The 27,200-nt window shown below is 38.7% G+C and overlaps 4 protein-coding genes across 5 annotated transcripts; 3 read left to right on the top strand and 1 right to left on the bottom strand.

The window, feature by feature from the left end:
- The first annotated feature begins 2,529 nt into the window (after window positions 1–2,529).
- Window positions 2,530–7,827, top strand: got2b (glutamic-oxaloacetic transaminase 2b, mitochondrial). Its single transcript, XM_077713525.1, has 10 exons — window positions 2,530–2,708; window positions 4,449–4,605; window positions 4,691–4,819; window positions 4,891–4,950; window positions 5,040–5,201; window positions 5,723–5,827; window positions 5,955–6,105; window positions 6,295–6,460; window positions 6,532–6,682; window positions 6,771–7,827. Exons 1-10 carry the CDS (start codon window positions 2,626–2,628, stop codon window positions 6,891–6,893), a joined length of 1,287 nt encoding a protein of 428 aa, XP_077569651.1. The 5' UTR covers window positions 2,530–2,625; the 3' UTR covers window positions 6,894–7,827.
- Window positions 7,828–8,305: 478 nt separating this feature from the next.
- On the top strand, window positions 8,306–15,787 carry slc38a7 (solute carrier family 38 member 7). Of its 2 annotated transcripts, none has more exons than XM_077714022.1 (13): window positions 8,306–8,396; window positions 8,746–8,789; window positions 9,485–9,888; window positions 10,507–10,560; window positions 10,837–10,981; window positions 12,088–12,226; window positions 12,455–12,553; window positions 13,071–13,125; window positions 13,206–13,320; window positions 13,510–13,657; window positions 13,726–13,925; window positions 14,000–14,051; window positions 14,634–15,787. In XM_077714022.1, the coding sequence occupies exons 3-13, from the start codon at window positions 9,634–9,636 to the stop codon at window positions 14,734–14,736; spliced, it is 1,365 nt and encodes a 454-aa protein (XP_077570148.1). In that variant the 5' UTR covers window positions 8,306–8,396; window positions 8,746–8,789; window positions 9,485–9,633; the 3' UTR covers window positions 14,737–15,787. The 2 variants fall into 2 exon arrangements, with proteins under 2 accessions (XP_077570148.1, XP_077570147.1); XM_077714021.1 differs by having other exon boundaries at window positions 8,632–8,789.
- A 132-nt stretch (window positions 15,788–15,919) lies between these two features.
- LOC144194768 (lysosomal protective protein) lies at window positions 15,920–20,277 on the bottom strand. Its single transcript, XM_077714053.1, has 11 exons — window positions 19,986–20,277; window positions 19,499–19,610; window positions 19,285–19,422; window positions 18,442–18,600; window positions 18,275–18,366; window positions 18,113–18,197; window positions 17,907–18,053; window positions 17,691–17,839; window positions 17,070–17,232; window positions 16,878–16,967; window positions 15,920–16,809 (listed from the first exon to the last, which is right to left on the bottom strand). The coding sequence occupies exons 1-11, from the start codon at window positions 20,156–20,158 to the stop codon at window positions 16,726–16,728; spliced, it is 1,392 nt and encodes a 463-aa protein (XP_077570179.1). The 5' UTR covers window positions 20,159–20,277; the 3' UTR covers window positions 15,920–16,725.
- Window positions 20,278–21,053: 776 nt separating this feature from the next.
- On the top strand, window positions 21,054–25,403 carry LOC144194579 (dynein regulatory complex subunit 4-like). The gene is made up of 11 exons (XM_077713735.1): window positions 21,054–21,197; window positions 21,312–21,407; window positions 22,104–22,301; window positions 22,387–22,587; window positions 23,130–23,184; window positions 23,711–23,916; window positions 23,978–24,133; window positions 24,375–24,455; window positions 24,525–24,734; window positions 24,805–24,870; window positions 24,959–25,403. The coding sequence occupies exons 1-11, from the start codon at window positions 21,195–21,197 to the stop codon at window positions 25,079–25,081; spliced, it is 1,395 nt and encodes a 464-aa protein (XP_077569861.1). The 5' UTR covers window positions 21,054–21,194; the 3' UTR covers window positions 25,082–25,403.
- The last annotated feature ends 1,797 nt before the right edge of the window (window positions 25,404–27,200 follow it).

Genomic DNA, 27,200 nt, shown 5'->3' with positions numbered 1-27,200 from the left:
GAAACATATTTTTACATACTAGTTTCCATATGTACCGTTTATTCAATAAAAGTATCATCTGTAGGGGAGCTGCCTTGGCCACTTGGATAGACGACTTTCGACATAGTTACAAATATCATAACAACAAAGTCAAGAACAATCTTTATTTTATTAAATATTAAACGTGTTATTTCCTCACTAAAGTTTTTATTAGAGCATTGTCATATGTGAGTCAAATAATAGTACTGAGAGGGATTGGTAAATCCAAATAATATTAAATAGACAGCATCAAAACACTGCCATTACATTGTGGCAAGTCTTGGAACCGATTAACTGCGGTAAATGAGGTATTACTGTTGTTAATATTCTGTTAAGATCTACACTAGGTCATTGCGGTGTTCAGTTTATTTTATTTTAATGACTCAAAACAGCCACTTTTTCCTTCAAAAAGATCCAACCTCAAGCTATTCATTAATTTTCTTCATTGGCATCAATTGAAATTCAGTACTACCTCCAGTTTTTTTTGGGGAGATAGAAGCAATCCTCTCCCTATATATCTCCCCATTATGGAACATTCTACTTCCATCAATTAAACATCAGCACTTTCATCTTTAATTAAACTCACTATCTTTGAAGCCAACATCTTCACACAGCATCGAAGCACGACCAACACACACGCACGCACATCATCGCTCTTGTTCCAGAAACGGGAAGGTGCAGCCAATGTTCGGTGTTGTACAAATGTACACAAATACCCAGAGGGGCATGGGGTGACAAGAGGCAGCGTTGACGAAACTGTTTACCGCTGACAACGAGGAAAGAGAGTTATATCCGCTCTGATTCCTTCACACACACATATTAGATGCTCAGAGTGAGGGGGCTGAAACTGGGGAAACTGACATACAGTATGAGAATACTCACTTATTGGAGCATATTCACTGAGCCAAACAAAGAACAGATATAATCATTATATATGTACAAAAAGGCCTTTTCTTGATGTGCTTCAACTACATTTATAGTATTGACAACATAGAGTATGCTATTATGCATTATATAAGCATAATGTAATTCATTTATCCATCTGATATGGAGGAAATAGTGTTTTTAAACTCTTCATAGTGACTATCTTTACCATTTTTAGAAAAATGTGATTTTGAGTCATGGTATAGTACTGGATCCAAGATGATATAATTTAATGTTCACATTTGTGAATCCCTGGTATCAATAATGGTATATTCTTGAAAAAAATATAAAATATTAATCAAATCAAATGAACAAATACAGTTCAAATGAGTAAAAATAGAAATAATAAGGTCACCATGATCATAAATAACACTCTAAAGTTCATTTTTTGTTATCATTACATTTTGTCTCATTTTTTTACATTATCTTGCGTATTAATATTTGCTGCTATTGACAAGAATGAACGTCCAATTAATTAATTTAAACTGGGGGACTGACTGAGTACTCATGTTTCAGTACCATTGACGGCCCTAGATGTCCAATCCATTTCGCTGCCAGCCTCATCCTAGCCAAAAAGGATCATTCGTAGCCAATGAGTACCATTTAAAGGATTAATATTAATTTTACTAACTACCACAATAGATACATACTTTGTGAATAAGACACAAACCTGGACTGGGAGTGAATGGCTTACTAGTAATACCACATGTTTGTCCTCAATTATTTTTTTTTCCAGAAATTGTAAGCTCTACTTAACAACATCAAATTACTTCAAAACTCTCCACAATTTCTGGTTTTAGGAGTAAGCACATTTACTTTGATCAAAGATTCACTCTTCATATAAAGTTGACTAAGCTTACCCCTGCTCTATATTAATGCTGTAATATATGTTCAAATTCTGTAGGATTAATAGGATAGGAGGAAAAGACTCCAAATGACGTAACATTAATACGGCTGAGTGCATTGATGGTGTTTGCAGTTTTGTGGACAACATCTGTGCTTTGCAGACAACCTGAGGTGTAAAGAATTACCCTAGAAACCTTTGCATGATCCAAAGTCCAACACTTTTTTTGCCAGTTTCTTATATAAGTCGTTTTGACGCCAATTTGAAAAACAAATCACCTCAAAATTAAGTGCTGTCTGGGTCATTGTGGGGGGATCTGGTTCAAATACAGGTCGGTAAACCTGTGTGGAGTTTGCATGTTCTCCCTGGGCCTGCGTGGGGTTTCTCCGGGTACGCTGGTGTCCTCCCACATTCCAAAGACATGCATGGTAGGCTGATTGGAGACTCTAAATTGCCCCTAGGTATGAGTGTGAGCATGAATGGTTGTTTTTTGTCTCCTTGTGCCCTGCGATTGGTTGGCCATTAGGTCAGGGTTGACCCCGCCTCTGGCCCCAAGCCAGCTGGGATTGGCTCCAGCACCCCTTGCGACCATAGTGAGTGACGATAATGAGAATTGGAGAAATATGTTTAGGTAGCATTCTGACCTCTAGTGGTGAGATATCCTGGCGGAGAAGATCACTGATACAAGATGGCCGCTGACTACTTACACCGCCGACTCAGCCTTTTGTCATCTAGCTTCATATATATGTGATTCCTAAACTCCCAGCGTCCCGCTTTGGCCGTGTCTGCCCTTCAGCCGTCCACATCCTGCCAATCTCGACTCCCAAAAGCTCGCAGAAATGGCCCTGCTCAAGTCCAACAAAGTGTTCGTCTGTTTGGGGAACATGACCCCTTCTCTCGGGGTAATGTCTGCCCGTAACAGGTAATAATGACGTTATCATACAATGCTGACCGTGCCCGTTTAATCAATCTTTTAACCGCGAAAGCGATTCCTCATGTCAACCAGGTAAGTATTGCATTCAAATGGCACGGTACATGAAATCTCCTATTCTGTCGTAAGCTAATGTTAGCCGTATACATTGGCCTGCTACGCTACTGCAAGTAGGGGTCATTGGGTGACAGCAGGCCTTGGCGGTGGAATTTTGAGCTTGTTTGCGGCTAACGCGTTTAGGAGTGCGTACTGGACACGTGATTTGGACATGTTGTGGAATTTGGGGTATTAAATGCACTAATATACTGGTGAAAATCACGCTGACGTCCTTGTCACCTCGCCAAATCGTGATACACACGGATAAGCCATTTAAAGGTGATGAACGTTTCCATGCAGAATTGGAGAGATAAGATGGAGGAATGGCTAATTGGTGCAGTTGATGAAAATAGTTAAAATTATTCCTAAATTGTTTTTAATGACAGTTTTTTTAGCGAAGGAAAATCCCACGTCTTTCAGATGACGTTGTTGTTAAATTCGCGTGTCCTGATTGGCTGTTTAAATTCGCTTTCTGCTCCTGATTGGTCTAATTTTAGAGGCGTTGTTCACACTAGTATTGGCACTTTAAGGGTTAATTTAACAGTGGTCAATAAGGGATTTGAAAATGTATTTGATATTTTCTACACCTCGCCACATTTATGTGTTTGTGTGTGACAGAATGTTTTACAATTTTAATCTCATCTTTCCAAATAAGTTTATTTTAATACGTATTATCTACGTATTATAAATGATTCTCAAATTGGACCTGTCGAAAATGTTTACATTTGCATTATTATTAGTAGATGTTTGTGCCAAGAGATGACCCCATTGCGGCCTTTGGTCTATTGATCCTTGATAACTTGTTGAGATGTTCAAAGGTTCTGTTTGCATGTAAACTCTAATACATCCTTTGAAATCTATTTACCTCCGGATATTCTAGAATACCAAATCACTCAAGGCATCGCCAAATTATGTAATAGCTGCCCAGATTAAGTCATTAAAAAAAGTGACTATTTCGCATTATTAAAAATCAAAATAAACAAACCAATAAAACATAACATTTTGAAGACCAGCTTCCAAATATGTGAAGATTCTATTTTAAGACCCGTAGGCCACAACATGAACATTTGGTAAACTAATGCGCCCGACAAAACTCATTTCTTTACTTTGCTTTAAATGAGTCTGTGGCTCACAGTTATTTAACATGATTAATTTGGTCATTTCTAATTATTAGTATATGTCTGGAGACCATTGGCCTTTGCAGACATTTCAATCCTAATTTTAGCTGCAAAGTTAAGAGGCTTTTCGAAAGCAGAAGAAACCCGAGACCTGTGTTAGCCTCTGTCTCGTCGACAGGGAACTCAGCATCTTGTTAACAAGAGACCCAATACACATTTAATCCAGTGTATTTTAACAACATTTGTCTCACTTCACGGTTACAACTTCACAGTATAAACACAAACGTGAGCTTTATAGAGTTCTTATGATCTTACGCTTGAACCCACGTCTTGTTCACGTGCTTCTCCTTCAGCATGGTCTCCTAAGGTCACATGCTTTGTTAATCTAAAGCATTACAGCTCATACAATTATTACATCAGCATGACCGGTGTACGAAAAATCCCTAAAACGCTCACAGTGGGACCTTTTTACTCTTAAATAGTGCTCCTATTCATCATGTATGGTTTGTCTTTGCAGCTCGTGGTGGGGAGGGGTACAGATGGGCCCCCCTGACCCCATTCTGGGGGTGACTGAAGCCTTCAAGAAGGACACCAACCCTAAGAAAATGAACCTGGGTGTGGGAGCCTATAGGGATGACCAGGGCAAGCCCTTTGTCCTCAGCTGCGTTCGCAAGGTAAGACGGCACACAGCAGCGAGTCAATGCCAGAAATATTTCTTTTCTATTCATTACCATAATCTTTTTCCATCATGTCCTCCAGGCAGAGGCCTTGATTGCATCCAAACAGCTGGACAAGGAATATCTTGCCATTGGCGGTTTGGGAGATTTTACCAAGGCTTGTGCCCAGCTTGCTTTTGGTGATGATAATGAGGTGATAAAGAGTGGAAGGGTAAGTTGGTGCGTCTTCGCTTATTGACCGCAGAAAAGGTTCCAAGTTGTAATGAAGTCAACCTCCGACAGAACATCACTGTGCAGACCATCTCAGGAACTGGATCTCTGCGCATCGGAGGAAACTTTTTGGTAACGTGTGCTAATATTTTGAGTCCTTTCGGCCCAAAAAAATGGTAGGCAAAGCTGAATGTTGTCATTTCCCCCCCTCTTTTGCCCAGGCTCGCTTCCACGCAGGCCCCCGTGATGTGTACTTGCCCAAGCCGTCCTGGGGTAACCACACACCCATTTTCCGAGACGCCGGCATGCAGCTCAAAGCATATCGCTACTACGACCCTTCCACATGTGGCTTTGATTTCAACGGTGCTCTTGAGGACATCTCTGTAAGAATTGAGCAATCGTTTGACCAATTCATTGAAGAGAAATGTTTTTAAGTGGATTATAACAGGAGACACTGGTAGTGGGCTGTTTTTTATTTATTTATATATTTGCTGTGGGGACGTGCAGATATCAGGATCAGTGCTCTTCTGTGCAGTCTAGAAATTGAAGGACTAGTATTTGCTGTATTTACACATGTTAAACAGTGCCTTCTAGTGTTCACATTAAGACACGGCATTACTGGTCCATTTTGAATTGGAGCTAACCAAACATAAGTTAAATGTGCAACAAAAAAAATGTTAAAGTGTGCATAATAAGCTAATACTCTAAATTCAGATTTATGTAAGTCTTAGATTTTTCAATCCAAAGTTATGGCAATTACATTTTTACAGTTTGCAGTTTACACCGTCTTTCTATTATTATTATTGTGACATTGAATATTTTTTTAAATGAGTGAACGAGGAAATCTACATAATCTTTAAAGTATGACAAATCATTATTTTCTTCTTCTTCTATATTTATACAGAAAATCCCAGAGCAGAGTGTGATCTTATTGCACGCCTGTGCCCATAACCCCACCGGCGTGGACCCCAGGCCCGAGCAGTGGAAAGAGATATCTGACGTTGTCAAGGTGTGTCTTTCTGCTCACACTGATTTTGCAATCGACATTTGTGATGGTTCCAAAGGCAGTGTAGATTACCACACTATTGATTCTTTTCTATCTTTCTCCTTACCCGCCCCTTTTTTGTGGGTTACAGAAGCGCAACTTGCTGGTTTTCTTCGACATGGCGTACCAGGGTTTCGCAAGTGGAGACATTGACCGTGACGCTTGGGCCGTGCGCCACTTTATCGAGCAGGGCCACAACATCGTGTTGTCCCAGTCTTTTGCTAAGAACATGGGGCTCTATGGTCAGTTTTAATGCACTACAGTTGCTTTTCCTAAGTAAAATGATGGCATTTTGAGTAAGAATCGGCAACAACCATCAAACATACCTCTAAAAAAATGGTTGTGGTTGCATTCCCATTATTATGTCGGATTGTTAAAAAGCAAAAAGTTTCTTGAAAATGGAGCCGAACAAATTGATCTTGTATCGACAGGTGAGCGTGTGGGAGGCTTCACTGTCGTTTGTAAAGACAGTGAAGAGGCAAAGAGAGTGGAATCCCAACTCAAGATCCTTATCCGGCCCATTTACTCCAACCCGCCAATGAACGGAGCAAGAATTGCAACAACAATTCTTACCACGCCAGATCTGCGCACACTTTGGTAAATTTGGGACCTTCCCATACGGAAGGAAATGTCATGATACGAGACAGTCACTGTCACTTCTCCTGCAGGTTAGAGGAGGTCCATGGGATGGCCAATCGCATCATCAAGATGAGAGAACGGTTGGAGGCCGGCCTGAAAAAGAATGGCTCTACCCACAACTGGCAACATGTTATTGACCAGATTGGAATGTTCTGCTTCACTGGCCTAAAACCTGAACAGGTATGTTTCACCAAGCCACACTTAATTCATATATATAATAAAATAATAATTCATGTCTTTGTTCCCCACACCAAATCTTTCTTTGCAGGTTGAACGCATAACTAAAGAGTTTTCCGTGTACATGACCAAGGACGGCAGAATCTCAATGGCAGGTGTGTCCTCCGGGAATGTTGACTACCTGGCCGAGGCGATCCACGCCGTTTCAAAGTAGAAAGAATCACATTAGAAGTGGAACAACACCCGAGTGGCAAAGTTGGGAGATTTATACGTGATTTGATCTCTTCTGAACATTTCTGGTATACATACAATTAGACATTTTATCTGACGTCGTCACGGTACTATCCAACTTGCTGCAGTTAAAACGGTTTACTTTTTAGGGTTCATTTGATTTCCAAAACAATGTCATTTAAAAAGCACACCTTGTTCAATTGATCATTTGAAGTTGACTGAGACCTTTGGTAAAAAAAAAAAAAAAATTGTCAAAGCGTATTTATTTTGTGGAGGAGACCTGACTGCTGCTCTGCTTTTGGCACACTCACTTAAAATCATTGGGGTAATAGTTAGACAATATTATGTGTATTTTTGTGTAGCACTTTATTACTTAATTCAAAGAAAAGCACTGGGATTTTTAAGATTATGTTGGCACTCTTTTTGTCCTTGGTGAGGAAATATGTCATCTACGATCTGATTAGTTTGTCACCTGACCTAATCATGCGTTTAGTAGATTTCAGTTTCGTCACTCTTCCACATTTCAAGGATTTGACAGTCTTGGTACTTTTGACGTTTTTGGAGTGTTGTTGGTTGCCGAGCAGCAGTTTTTCAGTCATTTCATTTCAGCCCTCAATTTAGTCTCATAACATGAAAATAGAAATTGGCCTCTCGATTTGTCAATAAATGGGCGATGGATGTTTTTTTTTTCTAATAATTACAGTGAGGGTTCATTTGGTTCTGTCTGGTCACATTTACGTAAGAGCAATTGGTATGGGTGCGTGTATCTGTAGGCTTTAAGAGAACGAAATGTCAGTTGGTTCTATAAAATTTGAGCGTTGAGGGCATTCGAATGTGAAATGTTACATCTGCCTCTGTATTCTGCATAGTCAAACATTGCTCATGTGCATTGCAGAACAATAAAAAATATAGAATTACTATGTTCCTTCTGTTGTTTTTATTCTACTCTGGTAACTTTAATATGACCTATTTTTAAATCTACCTCACCCGAGTTACCTTATAAAGATTGTGTCCCATTTAAATTGGATCCTCAGTACTATACCATTGTAGTCAAACAACCACAATAAATGACAATAAGTGGTACTAATGTAGTGATGGTGCCACAGGTTGTAATTAATTTTTTTCCAAGTATATCTTCTGACTAAATTGTGTTTACTTTACACTGCTCTATATTAGACATTCATAAGAGGCTTGTCATTGTTTTCTATTAAGGTTTCATACTGCACAAGTAGACTAAAGTAACCCCAAAAAAGTTAGAAAGTTCTACTTGTAATCATTGATGTGGAAAATAGTGTACTACGTGGATATCGGATCAATGGTCTAAATGCGATCGACATTCCTTGTGACTCTATCAAATAAGTACTACATTTCCCACAATTCCACAGTCACGTGATCGGTCGTCACGTGCCCCTCAGTCCATGTATGAGACTTGCCAAAACAGTCATCCCGTCGAGTTAAGCGCAGAGGAGGCTTCTCCATCACGAAGGTATTATTACATATTTCCTCTAATTAATTAACCTGGAAACGAGGGATTTAAAAAAAATGAGCGGAACAATCATTGATTCATGGATTTCCCGGAGATTAAATGTAAAGTCAACAATGAAGCTAGGTTAGCTAACTAGTGTTGATTGAAAAGCACAAGCTCGAGTGCAGTGTGACAAGCAACGCCTTGTTTACAGAAGACTAACGACATTATTATGCATTGTTACCCTTAATTGCAGGCTGATGGAATCACTGAGAAGATAACTTGCATTTACTTCCACTAGCACACAAGTTTCTGCAATAGTCTGCAGGATTTTATTGCACTGTCCACGACGTTTGTTTCTATTCCCCAGCCTCTTCAGGACATCATTGTCTGGATAACCACTACCTCGCGGAGGTAAATGTTATACTTGTTAAATTTTTATGAATTTGATGACGTATTTGTTTGCCATCATGCCAAATAATATAATTAAAATCATTGAAAAATGGTCTGTTTAAATTGAGAACGTTCACTGCTATCTCTTGGGTTGTGCTTCCCATTTAAATTGCTGATCAAAATGTTAAAATGTGCAATTTATATCATAGTTTATTACAATAAAACAAGTGGAAAATACTGGGATAATAACTAGGCCTAGTTGTGAGTACCAAAAATGATGATTGATCAATGTAAAAACATACAAAACAAAAGACATTTATTTATCTCTTTTCAATATCTGAACCAACAACCAAAAAAAGTAATATATATTGTAAACAATACACAAAAAGGCAAGTCTCCACTCCGTTGATTCATTACCGATTTATTTTACAACCAATCAGATTATTGAGAAATGGAATCAATCCACTAGCACTTAAAGATCCGAGCGATTCGACTTGCACGCTTTAACAAACACGTGCATTTGTTGGACTTATCATTGACTTAAAAGCAAAGACTCCGTATTTGGTTGCCCTAGCAAAAACGTGACTTTATAGTATTTGTGCTTAACCATGTGGCAGCGAGACTCAACTTACTTTATAACAGTTGCATTCATAGTTACTCTCATTTACTTTGAATGTTCATTTTTGAGTCTAACTGTAAACTATGTTGAATTCCAGATGACCAAATGGATCCAGCTGCTCACTAACATTATTTCCACGTAAACATTCCAAATTGATTTGCCCTCAACATTCCTATTTGCCCAAAGCTGGATTCAGAAAGCTGGAAACTTGGCTTTGCAACCACTAGAATTGGTGCCAATTAGCTGATGGCCATTAACACCAATATGGATGACTGGGGAGGAGTTGGCTGCAATGACTCGGGAGAGCGAGCCTGGCTCTTGCAGAGTCCCAGCATGGAATCCACGCCTCAACAAGAGTCGGAGAGGAGGCCGGGCGCCAGCGTGTCATCTTTAGGAGCCGTGTTCATCGTGGTAAATGCGGCTTTGGGAGCCGGTTTGCTCAACTTCCCGGCGGCCTTTAATATGGCAGGGGGAGTCATGGCAGGAGTCATGCTTCAAATGGTGAGACTCTAACAAAAAGGCCTATTTCTATCTTTTCATGCAACTCCACTTGAAATGGCAAATGGTGAATTTTAATCCAAAATCTATAGCGGCAATTCATATATTATCTAGATGCATTTCAATTCCTGAGTAAAATAGTAAATATATCATAAGTATCCTCCATTTTGATGATTTGAGTTACATTTTTCTTTGGTGTTAAATGTAGGCAAAATCAGTAGCTAAATACAAAAGAAATATTTCTATTCAAGCGTTGTCATTTTGATCATATTTGGCCTGATTAGATGTTATATTTGTTTAATAGTGCACAGTTTGTTGACTGTATTATGTTGTTATATAAATGTTTTTAAAACCAGGCAGCAGGTGCTTATATTTTGCTGCTTAAGAGTACAATATAATGGTTGTTTGCAGTTAACACTATATTTAAATGTATTTATTTTCAAAAATGTGTCAGAGTTTGACCCAAAGACAGTTTTCTGTCTCTGTTATCACTTAATTTAATGGTAAAAATATAAAGTTTGATTGATATTTATTGGGGAAATCTAAAGGTTTTCAACCATACAAAATACAAAAATGTCTATATGATCGAAGGATGTAAAGGATAATTTCTTCCTTTTTCAGTTCATGCTGATCTTCATTATCAGTGGTTTGGTGATTTTGGGCTACTGCTGTCAGGTTAGTATCACCATAGCTCCTCCACACTATTCCATCTTCCAAAATACTTGTTTTTTTTGTAAGAAGTAGAATCCATTGCATGCTTAGATGGTCATTATACGCTCAAGCTTTCACTTCCTGAATGGCACAATGTGTTTTGTCTGCGCTTTTTCCACACATGAACCACGTCAGCACTTTAAAAATATGTTACTACACTACACTGCAATACACTCATTTGTAATATTGTAATAACGTCTCATCGACAATGGGTCTCATCAGCTGATTTGATTCTCTAAGGTCAGTAACGAGAGCAACTATCAGGAGGTCGTACGAGCCACTTGTGGAAAACTCACTGGAGTTCTATGCGAGGTGGCCATCGCCGTCTACACTTTTGGCACGTGCATCGCCTTCTTCATCGTCATCGGAGACCAGCTGGACCGCCGTGAGTCCAGTCACTCGTTTGTCAGACGATTATTGCGCTTAAACAAATTATTCTGAAGTCAAACTCCGCCAAACCGCACTGAACGAAAAACGTGACAGCCGATTTGGACGGATGACTTAACATACCTGCATACTGGTGATAAATGGACGAGTGCATGTGTGAAGTCTATCAAGACACTGATACAGTCCTGATGTGATTGGGGCCTTTCTGTCTTTGTATTGCAGTTAGCCAATATAGTTTCATTCTAACGTCTTTAAAAAAAAGATTTTGGGGCATTTAGTCATTAATCCTTCATATCCTCGTTTGCCTACAGTACTGGCTTCAACTCCCCAAAACTTGAGTTTTCTAGGCTTAAAATCATTTTTATAGGAAAAGTAATTATTATTGGTCATTCAAAAAAAGAAATTTAATCTCATTTAAAAATCTTGTCCACATATCACATCTTGTTTATTCCATTGAAGACAGAATTTAATTTTTTATGTGTAATAGAGGAGAAAAAAATAAATAAAAGGCAATATTTCCTGTAAGTAGGCACAATAGCTGTTGTCAGATCTTTCTTTTAAAATGCCAGTATACTATTTTCGTTAATCTGTTTGTCAATGACTGCTTTCACAAACGATCTCCTTTTTTGTGTTTCAACAATCTTTTTCTCTGTTATTTTAATTTGGACACTTTGATTTGCATCTACATTGTAACACTCTAATTTGGTTTAAATTTCATAGTTTTTTTTAGCCCATTTCCACTCGTTTAAACTGAAAACAGTGATTGTGAAAGCCCATTTCAGTTCAGCTGTTTAAAGGGTTAAGCTAATGTTGCCCTCGTTCTTAATCTGTTTTAAAGTAAATATTAGTATGACATTAGAATTTGTATTACATGCAAATGAAGAGTGTCTTTTATTGGTGTTAATAATAATCTCTTGGGCAGAAGTGGGGTGTTTTTACTGATGAAGGAAGGCCTGATGAATGTAAACTGGCTGAAAGGTTCCCACGTGAGAGCGTCACGCGCCACTAAATCCCGCAACGCTGACATCGGCTGAATTTGTCTCCTGTTTGCGTCTGAAATTGGACTCTGGTCTCTTAGTCTAACGCTTTTTTTTATTGTCACAGTGATTGCGGTGGCGTTTCCTGATGGCTCTGTCAGCGGCTTGTGGTACACCGACCGCAAGTTTACCATTGTAGTCACCGCAGTTATGGTCATTCTGCCTTTGTCCATCCCCAAAGAGATTGGCTTCCAGAAATATGCCAGGTATTGCAGTTGAGCTGAGCACTATGTCATTTTGAGTTATACATTTTTCTCCAATTTACTTTTGAAGTGTGCATGAAAAGTCAGCACAAACAAAACATTTTTTCAATTGTACCAAACATATTTCAAAATATTCTTCCGTTTACAACATTGTGCAACCAAACATTTTTTTTTTTGATGATATTCAAGACAGGTTTGCTCAAATATCTTAAATGAACTCTTTTTTTCCAGTGCTCTGAGTGTGATGGGTACCTGGTATGTTACCATCGTTGTGATTGTGAAATACATCTGGCCCGATCAAGAGATCATGCCAGGAATTGTTCCCAGCAGGTGAGGGTACCGCTCACTCTTGTTATAGTTCAAATGAATTCGACATCTATTACTATCAGTGGCAGGCAATTCGTTAAATGCACTTTTAATTGCACAAGCAATGTTATCTGGGACCATAAGCAATGCATTTATTTTTTTGGATTAAAATCTTCTGATTCTTGTATTTTTATTAGTATTTTGTATAAATATAATTAGATTTATTTAAAAAAATGCAAGCAATGAAAGATAATTAACATAGAAATGTTTCATTTAGATCCAGCATCCATTTTTGTAGTTCAATACACTTATGGTTAAATACATAAAAATTCCCACTTGGCCTATGAAGGGTTTTTAACTCTTTGGCTGCCATTGACAGCAATAGAAATGGATTAGACGTCATTCTAAAAATTTAAAAATAAATTCCACCCATTCGAATAAATGTACTTTCTTTAAAAGAAAAACAAAAAGAACTGTTGGTTCACTGTATTCCATACCGTCTCCATTTTTTTTTGGTTCAACATCCTTGTCTATGTTACAGTTCTACATGGACTGCAGCTTTCAATGCAATGCCAACCATATGCTTTGGTTTCCAGGTATTGACATTTTTGCCATTTAAGTTTTGTCTCAACAGTTTGCCTTAAGAAAACAAATCAACTGTTCTTTTTGCCCACAGTGCCATGTCAGTTGTGTGCCAGTGTTCAACAGTATGAAGACCAAAGCACTCAAACCTTGGGGGCTTGTTGTTACACTCAGCATGATAATCTGCCTCTTTGTTTACACTGGGACAGGTACAGCCATATTTACTCGTAGTTACTTCAGGTCAATCACTATTGACAAGATAAACAGTAATAAGTGCTGTGAATATGGGAGTGATGCATTATTTTTTTTCGAACATTGTATCTTAATGCATTTCTTTCAATCGATGATGCAAAAGTCTGTTTTCCACCTTGCAGTATTCATTATTTTCATTTTGTCAGGCGTCTGCGGCTTCCTGACGTTTGGTTCCAGCGTCAGCCAGGATGTTCTGATGTCATATCCTTCGGATGACATCGCTGTGGCCATCGCCAGAGCCTTCATCGTCGTCTGCGTAGTCACTTCCTACCCAATTTTACATTTCTGTGGCCGGTAAGGTGAAAATGGCACCACTGTGCGCGCAATTGATTGTTGACTGCGATTTTCTCGTACTCTTGCAGGGCCGTTATCGAAGGTCTTTGGTTGCGCTGGCAAGGTGAGCACGTGGAGGTGTGCGTGCGGCGAGAACAGAGACGGAGGATCCTGCAGACGCTCGTGTGGTTCGTCGTCACCCTCGTTCTGGCGCTCTTCACCCCGGACATCGGGCGCGTCATCTCGCTCATAGGAGGATTGGCGGCCTGTTTTATCTTCGTCTTCCCAGGTTTTTTCCACTTTTCTTTGTGTTTGGAGTTGTTGTGTGGCTTGTCTCTTGATGATCTAACTGTTGTTCTAAAGGTCTGTGTTTGATCCAAGCCAAGTTGTTGGAAACAGACAGTCGAACTGCCAGGTAAGATTTTTTGATTAATTCACAGAATGTGCTCTTTATTTTATTAAATTCTGCCATTATCATGTTAAAAGACATCATTCTACTCATTTTATCCACAACCTCCTGTCGAATTTAAAAACAAAATAAATAGATAAAAGCCTGTCTAGATTTGAGGATTTGAGGCATGCTGCTTAAACAAAAAATATTTTTTTCCCCTAACTTGACTTGATTTATCTTTTCGCTAGGATGCACTTATATTGGGAAATCCCAATGCATTCAGAATTATTATAATGGGCACAAAATTAGTCCAAAAGAGCATCCTCAGCTATAAACTGATAAGTCTGTTGGGAATGAATTTCCTGTGTGGGTGCGTATTAACAACAACAGTATCGCAATGAACCATTATTTTGCTGTATATTTGAGGTCATTGTGGTTCAACTTTGACAAAATGACCTTTTTGAACACAAAGCGGTTTTAAATTCTTGCTAATTAACAATTTCTGAAGCTATCTGTGTGCACACTCGACAACTACGATTATAGTCCGGACTGCAATTCAAATGGAAAAAAAGCAGACATTCAGCTGATTATTGTTTTCCTTCCCAGCTGGCACGGACTAGTGGTCTTTGGTATCGTCATGGTTACGCTGGGAGCATTCATCTTTGGCCTCACCACGACTAATTCCATCTATCAGGACGTCATCAGTTAAAGGGAACATTTCTGTGCAGTACTGCGGACATTTTGCGCCGCTCCGGTGCAATTCTGAATTAGTAAATAAGATGTGGACGCTTCTTGTGACAACTCATTTAATCAGCTCTGACCTCCACCTCTTTGCACATCTGTCCAACAGAACCAGGAGTAAAGGGAAGACATCCCAAGTCAACCTCAGACACCTATAAGAGTAAACTTTAAAGTGCATGTTTTTTTTTTTTTTAATGATTTTTCTTTTCAAATATTCAGTGGTTTAATCTGTAGCGAAAGCAGTTTTTCCACAGCTGCTTATAATTGTGACTGGCTAGAAGTTATACATTCCTGTTTACAAGCGCTAAGGGACTTTGTATAGAAAATATCTGAAAATTTGATTGTTACTGTAAATGATTTTGTACATTTTAAATTGCGTGTCAGAGTAAGGGTAAGTGACTGTTTGCAGTGGCCAATTGCCATTGAGATTAGCACCTTTTTTTGCTTTGTGTCCAAACTGAAATCATTTTGAATACATATCATTATTAGTGTTTTACATAAAACGAAATCAATACCGTCCATAGCGCTTGAGATGTTAGCATTTATGAAGCCATTATCGATTGTGCACAAGAGGGCATCTTTGCGCACAACTTTTGATTGTTGGTATTTACCTAAACGGGTGTATAATACTCGTGCTGGAGCTCAAACCAAAGCTTGGAAAAAGTCCTCTTGAGCTCCCGAGGCAAACTCAACACTACAACCAAAAAGAGTCGACTTGTATATATCAAAGCAATATTTCAGGTTTTCTTCTATGGGCTTTTAAAGGGATTACAATGTATGATTTTTTTATTACGTTAAAAAAAATCTGAAGGGAAAGTAGTAATGTTGATTTTTCTTTCAATCAAACATTTGTGTCAAATGTTTAGTCTATTTCTTGTCTCTTTTTTGCCGCTGCTGTTCATTGAATGACATGAATATCATGATTTGTGTTATGTGTTAAAAGAAATGCTCATGCTGTTTTCTCCAGAATGGTGAATAGGCTTAAGATTTGAATAAATGGTGTTGAGAAACTTCCAAAACTTGGACTGGCAGTGAATGAGCTAAGCTATGATGACTTGGAAAAATATCCAATGTAATGAATGACCACTGTCCACGAAAATGAAAGGGTTAAAAAATTCATCCAGGCAAGAAAGAAGGGAAAAAAACAGTGGTAACTTGAAATGCGAGTTTGATTTATTCTCTGAACAAAGATGTAACTCAACACAAAAATTGTTTCCTAAAACATTAACTGATGATATTTTCTTCTCCTGCAGATAAGGCAAAGTTTCTAGTCTTTGGGACCGTCTTGTGTTTTATTCGAGTGTTTATCCCGGGCCTCACCACGACTAATTCCATCTCTCAGGGCGTTGTCAGGTAAGTTGAACTATTTTGACATCTTGTGAGCATTGTATAAATGACCATCTTACATCGTAATTTACGTATTGTGATTTGCAGTCATCTAATCGGAAGGCTAATTAATGATTTGCATGATAATGCAGAAACTAAAGTGAGACATTTGCATTTATACTTCTGACTAAACATATGAAAAGATTGTGACTATTACTTATTATTTAACATTTTCGTCAAATGTAATCATGAATTTCTGTGCTGTTTTTTTGTTGAATAATCACATGCTGCATTATTGATTTGGTAACAAAGTTCTTTAACCCAGAATGAAGAATTTGCATGATTATATTAGAGATCGTTGAACAGTCTTTATTAAAAATACAGTTAAAATTTGATCAGTCAACTTCACATTATCAACAGAGCAATGTGAAAACTGTTAATTACATTGTTTTTGATTTGTTTGAGTCCAATTTTTCTTTGGACCTTGCCCAAACCAAAGTGAACCGTGTGCTCTATAGAAGAAGTACAAAGATCATAATTTCCAACCGTCTCTTCCCTTAAAATCCAAATTCCCTGAAAAGAAAAAGTCTCATGAGTAAGTGCAAACTGACCAATCCATTTTCCATCAGGCTTAATATGAGCTATTTGTTAGAAAGGACTGGAACATGTGAAGAGCTGGACCGGGAGCCCACTGTGGAACCATGTGACCTGCACCCTGAAAATACAGCAAATCAACAATTCAAGTACCACACAAATACACCACTACTATCAACCTTAACTTACCTTTACTGTCAGGAATGTTACATTTCCATACATTTGGTAGAAACCGGCAACCTGGTTATCAACGTGCCAGGGCTGATACCGAGTCGTGGCCTGGGAACAATGTAAACATACCAATATCCTCAACCCCTTTAGCAATGAGTCAAATGATTTCTTCAAAAACTGTATTGATGACATAGTTTATGGTGCCCTAACCTCTATGCCCAGGTCCTCCACAAACCACTGATCCCCCAGGAAGTTGCAGGCCATGTCCGTGTCACCATTGTAAACCAGCGCCCGCAAGCCTAAAGAAAGCAACTTCAAATAGACGTCCTTCACTGACGCGTACAGGTTGGTGTAACTCCTCCCCACGGTGTCACTACGGACAAGAAACCAAGGCTAAGTGTCAAAATAATGCAACATTTTAAAATGTAAGGAAATGTAAATGTAATAATGTATTGCTCCGAGGGATTATTAACTAAAAAGTACGTTTAGAGTGGCAAAACATTTATAAGTGTAGTTTTACCAAAAATCTATGATAGATGTTCACTCAATGTGTGAATTTTAATGTGTTTATCACTAGTAGATGACCAATCCATTTGAAATGGGAAGGAGGCAGCAAACGATATCCCACTTCAAATGGATTGGACGTCTAGCGCTGTCAATAGCGGACTTAAGAAACGTCTGATTAGCCCATAATAGCTATAACTTTGCAGTTAAGTGAGTATACATCAATTTGGTATTAAAATACTAAGTATTAACCCCCTTGGTATCGGTGAAACACTAGTTATAGCATAGTGAAAACTGAATTCCATCATTCTGTTGCTTCAAAAATACCTGCACAAGTCCCATTTCGACAGAATGTCAGGAATATGCAAAGCTTTCCTCACGTCACCCCGGTTGAGCCAGTTGACTTGGGCCGTACTATTAATGCAGGGGGGTACCTCACCCAGGGAGATGTCAAACGACGAACCGTCTGAATCCAACTTCACACAAACAATTTCATCAAAATCAATTTTGCGTAAACCCGGGGGCGAGCGTGCTCACACTTACGTCGTTGCTGCGTTTGCGGTAGCTCTTGAACAGGTGACTCATGGCCCTTTCATAAGCTGGGTGAAACCCACCTCGACCCTCGCAGTTCAAGTAAAGTGCGTACTCATTAAGGCCGCTGTTGTACACTATATTAAAAGCCACACTGACCTAAAGGAAGATTAGAACAGGAGGACTTTTGACATGCGTCGCATATATACTATACATACCATCGTCTGGCATTTCTGGGAAGTGGAGTTGGAAAAGTCACATCTTTGCCCCTCGCAGCAATAAATGTTTAGATCACGCCACAGGCTGCACACGTGCATCAATGTTAGTGTACATATTGCTGAGATCGGCAGCCAATGAGATCAATTAAAACACAAACGTACTCTTCTCCAAACAGTCCGTGGTAGTAACCAAAATATACCAAAGTCTGGTCATTGAGTGCATAGCTGCTGAGACCATTTCCTACAGCAAACCCCTAATAAAAAAAGGTAATATACGCTTAATGATGAGCTCCACACTTTTATCACGTAACACACATCACATTACGTACCTTAAAGTTGACATTGTTGTCTCCCGTAGCAATTCGCAAGCTGAGTGTTGGAACATAAATCCCACCGTAACTTTCTCCAAAGATGAAAAAGTCATTCCTTGTGAAGGTTGAAAACTTGGCAAAAAAACTCTGCAAGGCTCTGTAATTGTCCTCGGCCACCTAAACACAAGGTGTAAATGGTTGCGTCTTAGTTCCTTACACAGTATAGTAGGGCTGCCATAAATAACTATTTTGATGGCAGATTAATCTGTTGTTGGTATTGTGGTTATTCCACTAGTTGTCTTATATTTAAATTACATGGTAAGTCTAGACTTTACAGTTTAGTTGCCAATGTTTATTGAAATATTGCACCAAAATTGCACTGAGAAAAGTTGAACTATGAACACTGGCTATCGATGTTACTATATTTTGCTTTCCAAATTAAAGCACGTGCTTGCTCATATCTTAATTTGACTGATTTTTGAGATAATTATTTGTATTTTCCGAAGACTACAGAAAGATGAGAATATTTACAGATTTTTTTCCCCCCAGTTTTTTTGATAAAAATTAAAATAATAAAATCAATATTTACGGAACATATAAAAACATTTACAATAAATGTTGATCAAATAAAATACATTGATTGAATGTACAGTTATATTGTTAATTAAAAGAATGTAAATAAATATTTGCTAATATGAGGCATGTTTTTTTTTCCTTCTTCTGGTCACCAACATCTCGAAAGCATTGATCCCCTCTAAACACAGTTGCTGATTCATTTCACATCCAAGAAGTTGTCCATTAGTTGTATCATCAAGGCAGACATACACGGTAGGCAGGTCAATAAATCAGTGACTAACTCACCTGATCGTCATCTGTGGCATAGTTACCATCATTGGAGTAGGAGTAGCCGACCCCTGCGGGGGACTCGATATAAAGCACATTTGCGATCTTGTTCCAGCTGAAAGTGTTCTCGTACAAAGTGGCTCCGTCGTCTTTCACCTGAGAAGAAAATGAAAAACTTAAGTTACTTCAACAGCGTGTTATGTTACTTTATTCACACAGTGGGATTGCTAACGTGGAGAGGTCCGTTCTCTGACAGGAAACCATCCAGCGAGCTGCATCCCGGTCCTCCGTTCAGCCACAATACCAGCGGGTCTTTGACTGGGTCCCTTTGAGAGGTCACAAACCTGCACCACACACAAAAAAGCAGATTTGTTATTGTAATGTTAGAAAAACCCACTGATGTACAGAATACCAGTCACAAATATGCAAAAAAATGGACAATAACATTCATAACTAGGGGCAATTTAAGTGTTCAACCAGCCTACCATGCATGTTTGTGGGAACGTTGGAGGAAGCCAGGATACCCATAAATACCCAACCCAAGATCAGAGAGAGCACTCACACTCCAATCACGTAGACCGACCGGGGATCGAACCCGAGGTCGGGGGGCTGCGAGGCCGGCACCCTACCCGCTCATCCACGTCATCATTTTTGAAATTGTTACCACTATTCCCCTATTAGGAAAGGCCAGTTTGTGTTTGCCCGTGGGTGCTCCTCACCAATAATGTAGAAACTTGCCAGGTCTTGCCTGGAGGTGTCCCGACCACTGACGGTAGTTCAGATTGAACGTCAGGCCGGGGAGCCGAGTCACCTCGTCGGGGGCGTAATGAGCCCAACATCCGAGCTGGAACACCGCCGACACGGATAAAACCAAAGGCAAAAAATGATCCATGGCGTGCTGGTGGAACAAAAAGCTGACGGAAGTAAGAGAAGTAGTAGACGGAGTAAGAGAAGCTACTTTTTATACACTTGCGCGTGACTTCCTTAAAAAAACAAGTCACGTGACAGCGCTGCTACATCACGTGATGTTATGACAGCAGACACTTTCTTTGCCAGAATAAAGACGTGTCGCACGATGACATTGAAATCTGTATATTCTCGCATTTGATTATTGGTTTTGAATAAATTAAACTACATTACGACACTTTTGTGGCATATTCTTTGAGAAATGAGAATAGATCCTTGTACAAAACTAAAGATGCAATGAAAACTTGAGTAGTTTATGCATGAAGAAAAAGAAAGTGGAGAAACAGGAGGTATGTCTTGATAACTTAATAGTGTATTGCCAAATCTATTTCAATTGAGGATATTAAATTTATGACCCTGAAACTAGAGGACAATGCAAATTCATGTTTGAACTAACTTCAGTTTATCACCAAGTGTTGACAATCACTGGTTGTCGATCAGTCCCACTGTGTCAAAAAGGAATTGGAATGTCAAACAAATCAACATTGGTGGCCAGGCTCCCAAAACTCAAAAATTCCCTTCCAACGTGAACTAAATGATGGATTTTCAAGAGTGTGCCTTGAGGCAAAAATCCATTGGCAGCCTGAACTCTTTTAATCCAGCTGAGCCAAAGGCGTGTTTTACCCCTGGGACCTCATCTGTAGCCCTTATTTTAAATTCTATTTTATGAATTCCTTTTGCATGAATGTTTTTTCACTCTAGAACATTAGATTTATTATCGAATAAATTTCATGAGATTCAAGGGGGTGTCCATGTATTTCCTTCTTTCTCAACTTTCTGTACTAGATATAATATTTTGTGAGAAATCAAAAGAAAATTAAACAGAATTCCAGGTGAGCATCTGCAGTGCCCCCTGCTGGTAAGTTTGCCAACAGGCTGCAAAACGTTGCCATGGCAACTCTGTTTAAAGCTCCTCCAATTTGCCGCTCCTTCTTGAGATCTTCAAACGACGTACATCCACAATGGTGAGACAATCTTTTTCTCTGTACTTGTAAGGAGCTTAACATATTTTGGATCAGCATGAACAGCCCGAGTGGGAAGCAAAATGGCATTTTGACTAACATGCTAACTTTGTCCAGCCCCCTAAAAACAAAAGCGCAAGTAAAAAGTCAGCCAAGGTCAAGTCTGCTGCCCTCATAGATGGACTCACCAAGGACGAGCTGTCCAAGGAGCAGGTCAGAAGAAAAAACTATGCCACAAGAAACAGATCTGTGTCACATGTTTTTTTTCTTGTGCGGAGTGGTTATAAATGACTCTTGCTCTCCAAGTGCCACCATAGATATCAATGACAAAATACATTTTAAGCATAAAAAATGATTGTACTTGACGTAAAGAAAACATAGCCAAGTAAATACGCTCCCATTCAGTACTGGTACCTCTTTATGGGGCATTTTTAAACTTTTATTTTTGTTAATTAAGAAAAAACCAAAACTAAACCCCATAAAGAACTGAAAATAGGATGTCAAGTCTCAATTATAGATGTGATAGGCTCCAGCACCCCCTGCAACCCTTTCAGAAAATGAATGAATATAATGTATGAAAGCAGAGATATAGTACTACTACATACTACTATTATGGCACCCAATATCAATCTAAAGTGCTCGAAAATGCTCATGTTTGATTGCTATTGACAGCACGAGACCTCCAAACCATTTTGACTGGCAGGAGCAAATGAACCAACGTTCCATCAAAATGGATTAAACATCTAGCCCCCAGCTGATGAGTTATATTAGTGCCCCACAAATTGTTCAAATGAATAGCTTTCTGATAATGTTTGTAAACCAAGCCATTTTAGAAGGCCCATGTATGTAGAGGAGCTGTCAGTGAGTTAATCTACGTGACCAAGCGATTACAAAATGCACACATTCCAGATGATGGAGCACATTGCCATCCTGCGAGAAGAGCTGGATAGAGAACGGGAGGAGAGGAACTACTTCCAGCTGGAGCGGGATAAGATCCACTCCTTTTGGGATGTGACCAAAATGCATTTGGAGGAGGCCGTGGCCCAACTCAGAAATGAAGAGAAGAAGATTGAGGAGGATGCGGGCCGCCATCTGCTGGAAATCAAAGTACATTTGTCAGAGGGTCAAAGAGGGTGGCCTCCATGGAAATGGAAATGTATTAATTATGGCATCATTCTGTTTGTTACACCAGCTCCACAAGCAGAAAATGAAGCACCTGGTGTTTGAGCACCGCAACAGCATTTCTGAGTTGCAATCAGACCGTCAAACTTATCTGGAAGCCGTGCAAAAAGAGCAAGCCGAGCTGGAAAAGGAGCTTCACAAAAGAATAGCAGGCGTCACCATAGAAGAACACGGGCTGGATATTGAACAACTTGTTTTTGAGCTAGAACAGGTGAGGATGACTTTGACTTTTCAATCAATTCTCATTAGTATTACACCGATACCAAGTACAGATACCGCATTAAAAGTAGTAGTATGTCTTAAGTACTCAGAAATTTTCCCTTTTTGAGATTGACTTTCCAATCACACACAGAATGAACGTTCATTTATTCACTGCCTGCCGTCCCTCACGTAAATAAATTAGACCTCTACAGCTGTCAATGGTAGCACATGAATTAAAACAAATACAATTTTTCCCCTGGCCAAGATGCCAAATAGCTTTTTACTACTAGATGTCCAATAAATATGGAGTCAGAGGGTGTAATCAAATCTTTTTTTTTTTATTACTGCCAAGCCCTTCCACTTGAAATATAGATTATTCCCCCAACGTTGACTCTGTACGACCAAGAAATTGTTTTACATGGGAGTATTCAGTAATGATATCTCTTAAATCTATCAAAAACATCGTATAGGTACATCAAAAATGCTATTGGTGCAATACTAATAATTATCAATGAACTTTTCTTATCCAGCCCTTTAATTATTTGTCCACAGCGACACAATGAAGAAGTGACTAAAACAAAAACGAGCTGGGAGAAGGAACTGACAGGTAAAACTAGAGCAATTGCTTTTTTTAAATTATTTTAATTATTTTAAATACCGTATTTTCCGCACTATTAGATGCAACTAAATAACTTACATTTTGTTAAAGTGCAGTTGAACCATTGCTTAATCTTTACGCTACTATATTTTATAATCCAGTCAACTGTATATATATGTAACAAATCTTAAGGCCATTTTTTGAAGATGTGCCTTATTTTGTGGAATATACTGTATACCTTAAAATCTAATCCTGGGAATGAACTGAGCCTTGCCAGAAAAGATTTGCGACTGTATGACTTTTTAAAACTTTTTATATATGCCACAAAATGATGGCTATTGATTACATTTCAGCAGATGCTGCAAAAATCATGTTTTAGTTGCTTTAGACCAAGAAAAAAAAACAGCAAGTAGCCAAGATTTTGAGTCAAAAATCCAAGCATAAGTATGCAAAAGTGTGATTTTTTTTTTTCATTGCCAAATCATGGGCATAGCAAGTTCAATCGTTGTGTCAATTTGTTCATAAAATTGAGTAGAAACAGAGGCTCGCTGCAGGGAAAAGCTGGAGCTTCTGCACCAGGAGCTGCTCAACATGAGAAAAAAGGAAATCATTGAACGAGAGACCCAATGGAATAGTCACACCAGTGTTGTGATCACAGATCACCACAAAATATTTGGGGACGCACTCTCACTCCTCAATCAAACCATGGAACGAGATCTTTTTCACAACGATTCGTTGAAGGTGAGGACATTCATCCTTTTAACAATAAAATGACCATTTAATATTTACATGTATCTCCCAGAAACTAATCCAAGAAACAAAGATAAAACAAAAAGAAAAGGAAAAGACTTTGACTCGTGTACTACCTGAAAACAAACGTCTCAATAAGCTTCTCCTCGAAGTTGAGGAACAAACTGATGTCGTTCAGAGAAAAATGAAGAACCCCATTCGGAAAGAGGTTCTATTTTTTTTTTATATTCTGCTTCATAAGTAGGCATATTTCATGTTGTACTACCCTTAAGTGGAATTTCTGCTGTCCAATGATACGATGTGAATTCACATTAGTTTGTGTTTAGGAGAGAATGTTCATTCACTGTCAAACACGCCATGAGTTCAAATATATTGGACATGTGTCCCCATCAATGGGAAACAATGCATTAAATGTGGCTGTCAAATGCTTGATCTTTAGCTTTCAACAGGACTCCATCGAAAAGATGAAAGAAAAGGAACTTGAAGATCAGAAAGAAAAATTAGAGCAACTAAAGCAGAAATTGACTGAGGTGAAAAAAAAATCTAAAGTAATGCATTGCATATGAGCTTCTCTTACTATTACTTGAATTGCCTCTCAGCTTCAGCAGGAACGAGATGAACTGAGTGCGAGCCTCTCTCGGCACGTTGAGAGTGCTCAGCGGGAAGAAGATGAGAAGAACGCAAAGATGGAGGAGAAAGTCAAGGACTTGTTGGATAATTTGGAGACCACTCAAGCCAACATCTCCACTTTCTTATTAGGCTCCAATTTGGGAAAATGTGAACTCAAGAGCAACATAAGCAGTGTTGAGGTAAAAAAATATATATATATAAAATGTAAATAATTAAAGTTATTTAATTTTTTCCCTTTCTACTCCATAGGAAATAATAGACTCCAGCAATAAATCCATTAAAGAGTTGCAATACAAAATATCCCAGATATCCAAGGTTAGTTGACCTTTGCCCAGTGGACTAAATTTGTTACATGCAACCATTTATATGTTGTTTATAGGGAAAATGTGTGCTCTTCTGGCAGGCCCGTCAGGATTTATTGCTGAGGTATGAGAAAAAGCAAAGAGCGCTCGGTGTTCCCGTGGATGACCTTAGTGTGCCATATGACCCATTTAGGAATAAATATTGGGTGTATGAGCAATTTTAAATCAAACAACAGAATCCGGGACGTCTGATTGGTCAGGACTTGTCAGGTTTTGGTTGACTTTTGAAAAATGGAACTACTAAATCAAGTACTATATAGTACTGTTGAGCTATCAATTTTTGCTTTTGTCACATAATGGAACATTTTATGTACATTTTATCAATTACATTTGCATGAATGGAAGAGACCAAATATGATTTTTACTCACTACTTGCTTTTATGGAGGGGAAAAGTTCATCTATATATTTTTTCCAAGTCTAGTTGATAAAAATTGGGAAGATACAGATTTTAATGTACACGACTAAAGGATGTGAAACATTATGGTGTCTACAACATTTTTTTGTGTGCGTAAAGGTTTAAATTAATTGATGGCCTCTCGTTACCAATGGCAAGCAATGAGTTACATTTCTAAAAATACATATAGGGTCATAACTTGATATTAAAATGCAAATTTTGTGGCCTACATGACTCATCATGGACTATGTGGGAGCAAGGTGTCTATGAGGTGAAGTATTTTTAAATGACCCAAAATAGTCACTTGTCTTATGAAGGTTTAATGAAACAATTATTCATTAAAAAGAACAAGAACAGTCCAATTCGTGTAATGCCACTTTTGTTACAATTTTAGCAATGGAAAAGCTTTTCAAATGATGCAACCAGTGACAAAAACAACTTTTTAATTAGGCCATTACTGTATGTATGCCTTATAAAGTACAGCAATAAAAAAAGGCATTTTTCTCATTAAAAATATGATTTTTTACGGGTAGGGACTAGCCTGCACACAGATGACTAGTTTTCCATCTAATGAGTAAAAAATGGATAATTTCCCAAGGCACATTGGTCTAAATTATTTTTTATTAATAGACCACAAATTAAAACGCAGATGACCTTTTTTTGAGTACAAACCAGCAGCATTCTGAACCCGAGAGAATAAATGTCTCGTGTCACTTTTAGCCGACAGCACGCTTTGGTAAAGTCTCCAACTAAAAGAGTCCCAGTCACGTCTTGTTGATCTCCAAGGAAGTGCCATACATTGGATGACGGCAGTCAAGCCCTTTTGAAGACCCGTCTATTAATATTCTTTCCGAAATACACTAGGATGACTTCGCTGGGACTTCAAACCTTGGAATGAACCCAACTATTCCAATCTCGACATCTAGTTGCCAGTGGAGCGCCACGCGGGTTGGATCCAATTGCGTATTGTATTCCGCGGTGAAACCAGCTCCACTGCATCAAGTGATTGCTCTTCCTTTTAGTATTAATAATAGAGGACCAAGTTATTGTTCAGGTGAAACACAGTATTCTGCCGCAACAGCATCACAGTGAGGGGTCCTCTAAGGTTTCGGGGGCCTGTAGACTTTGTGACCCTGGGGTGCCGGCTGCTCTTACCTTTGTAACGGCGATAACCAAGTCCGAGTGGTGACAAGCTGTCGCATAACAATCAGGCCAACACTACACGTCTAACAAAGACAAACCATCACAGTGAGCTCCTGCTGAGAGATGGCTGAATGGCGAATTAGTCAGTAGGAGACTATGGAAAAGGGCTAGACGACCTGGACGTGATTAATTTCATCCAGATTTGCCCCCATTTTCTGAACCTTTCATGACCCTTTGCACGTTTCAGAATGAAGAAGACAAAAAGATGATATCAAATGACTTTGCTAGAGAAGCTTGCGTTTTAAATATTTGTTGCTGTTCATACCCATTGAGGAAAGTAAACACCGGTACCAAGTAGGCGGGTTCAAGAAGAGTGAAAGCTAAAGAAGCGAGAGTGTATGTTGATACCAACACACTGACGATGATGAAACTCACTTGATACGTCTAAGTAGAAACAAGGGTGAGTTCTTTCATCTTTTGCATTGTTACGTACTTAGAAAACACCATTTTTAAATTGTCAATGTTGAATTTCAATGTTGAATATTTTAGCATTTCGACACAATCTTGACATTAGGAAATGTCTTGTAGGAAATGCTAGAATTGAAATTGCATTTGTGATCCATTGGATGGATATACAACCTGAATAGGTTTAGTTAAGACATGGCCTTATCTTGTTTAATGGTTTGTTGTTCTTGTATCAGCATCAAATTGTGAACTTTGAGTGTGAAACCTTTTTATGTTGAAA

The sequence above is a fragment of the Stigmatopora nigra genome, chromosome 3, assembly GCF_051989575.1.
Source record: "Stigmatopora nigra isolate UIUO_SnigA chromosome 3, RoL_Snig_1.1, whole genome shotgun sequence".
In the NCBI taxonomy this organism is placed as follows: Eukaryota; Metazoa; Chordata; class Actinopteri; order Syngnathiformes; family Syngnathidae; genus Stigmatopora; species Stigmatopora nigra.
Note: the sequence above shows the minus strand (reverse complement) of the source record. Positions and strands in the feature narration are given on the sequence as shown.

Excerpts from the sequence above, each read along its gene's own strand:
- got2b (XM_077713525.1), top strand. The coding sequence starts at position 2,626 with ATGGCCCTGCTCAAGTCCAACAAAGTGTTCGTCTGTTTGGGGAACATG. Across the intron at positions 4,820-4,890 it reads AGGTGATAAAGAGTGGAAGG|AACATCACTGTGCAGACCAT; the intron begins GTAAGTTGGTGC and ends AACCTCCGACAG. Across the intron at positions 6,461-6,531 it reads CCAGATCTGCGCACACTTTG|GTTAGAGGAGGTCCATGGGA; the intron begins GTAAATTTGGGA and ends CTTCTCCTGCAG.
- slc38a7 (XM_077714022.1), top strand. The coding sequence starts at position 9,634 with ATGGCCATTAACACCAATATGGATGACTGGGGAGGAGTTGGCTGCAAT. Across the intron at positions 10,561-10,836 it reads TTTTGGGCTACTGCTGTCAG|GTCAGTAACGAGAGCAACTA; the intron begins GTTAGTATCACC and ends TGATTCTCTAAG. Across the intron at positions 13,321-13,509 it reads CTTTGTTTACACTGGGACAG|GCGTCTGCGGCTTCCTGACG; the intron begins GTACAGCCATAT and ends TCATTTTGTCAG.
- LOC144194768 (XM_077714053.1), bottom strand. The coding sequence starts at position 20,158 with ATGGATCATTTTTTGCCTTTGGTTTTATCCGTGTCGGCGGTGTTCCAG. Across the intron at positions 17,840-17,906 it reads ACCGCAAACGCAGCAACGAC|TTGGATTCAGACGGTTCGTC; the intron begins GTAAGTGTGAGC and ends GTTTGTGTGAAG. Across the intron at positions 16,810-16,877 it reads TAACATTCCTGACAGTAAAG|GGTGCAGGTCACATGGTTCC; the intron begins GTAAGTTAAGGT and ends CTGTATTTTCAG.
- LOC144194579 (XM_077713735.1), top strand. Across the intron at positions 21,408-22,103 it reads ACGAGCTGTCCAAGGAGCAG|ATGATGGAGCACATTGCCAT; the intron begins GTCAGAAGAAAA and ends CACACATTCCAG. Across the intron at positions 24,456-24,524 it reads TAAAGCAGAAATTGACTGAG|CTTCAGCAGGAACGAGATGA; the intron begins GTGAAAAAAAAA and ends ATTGCCTCTCAG.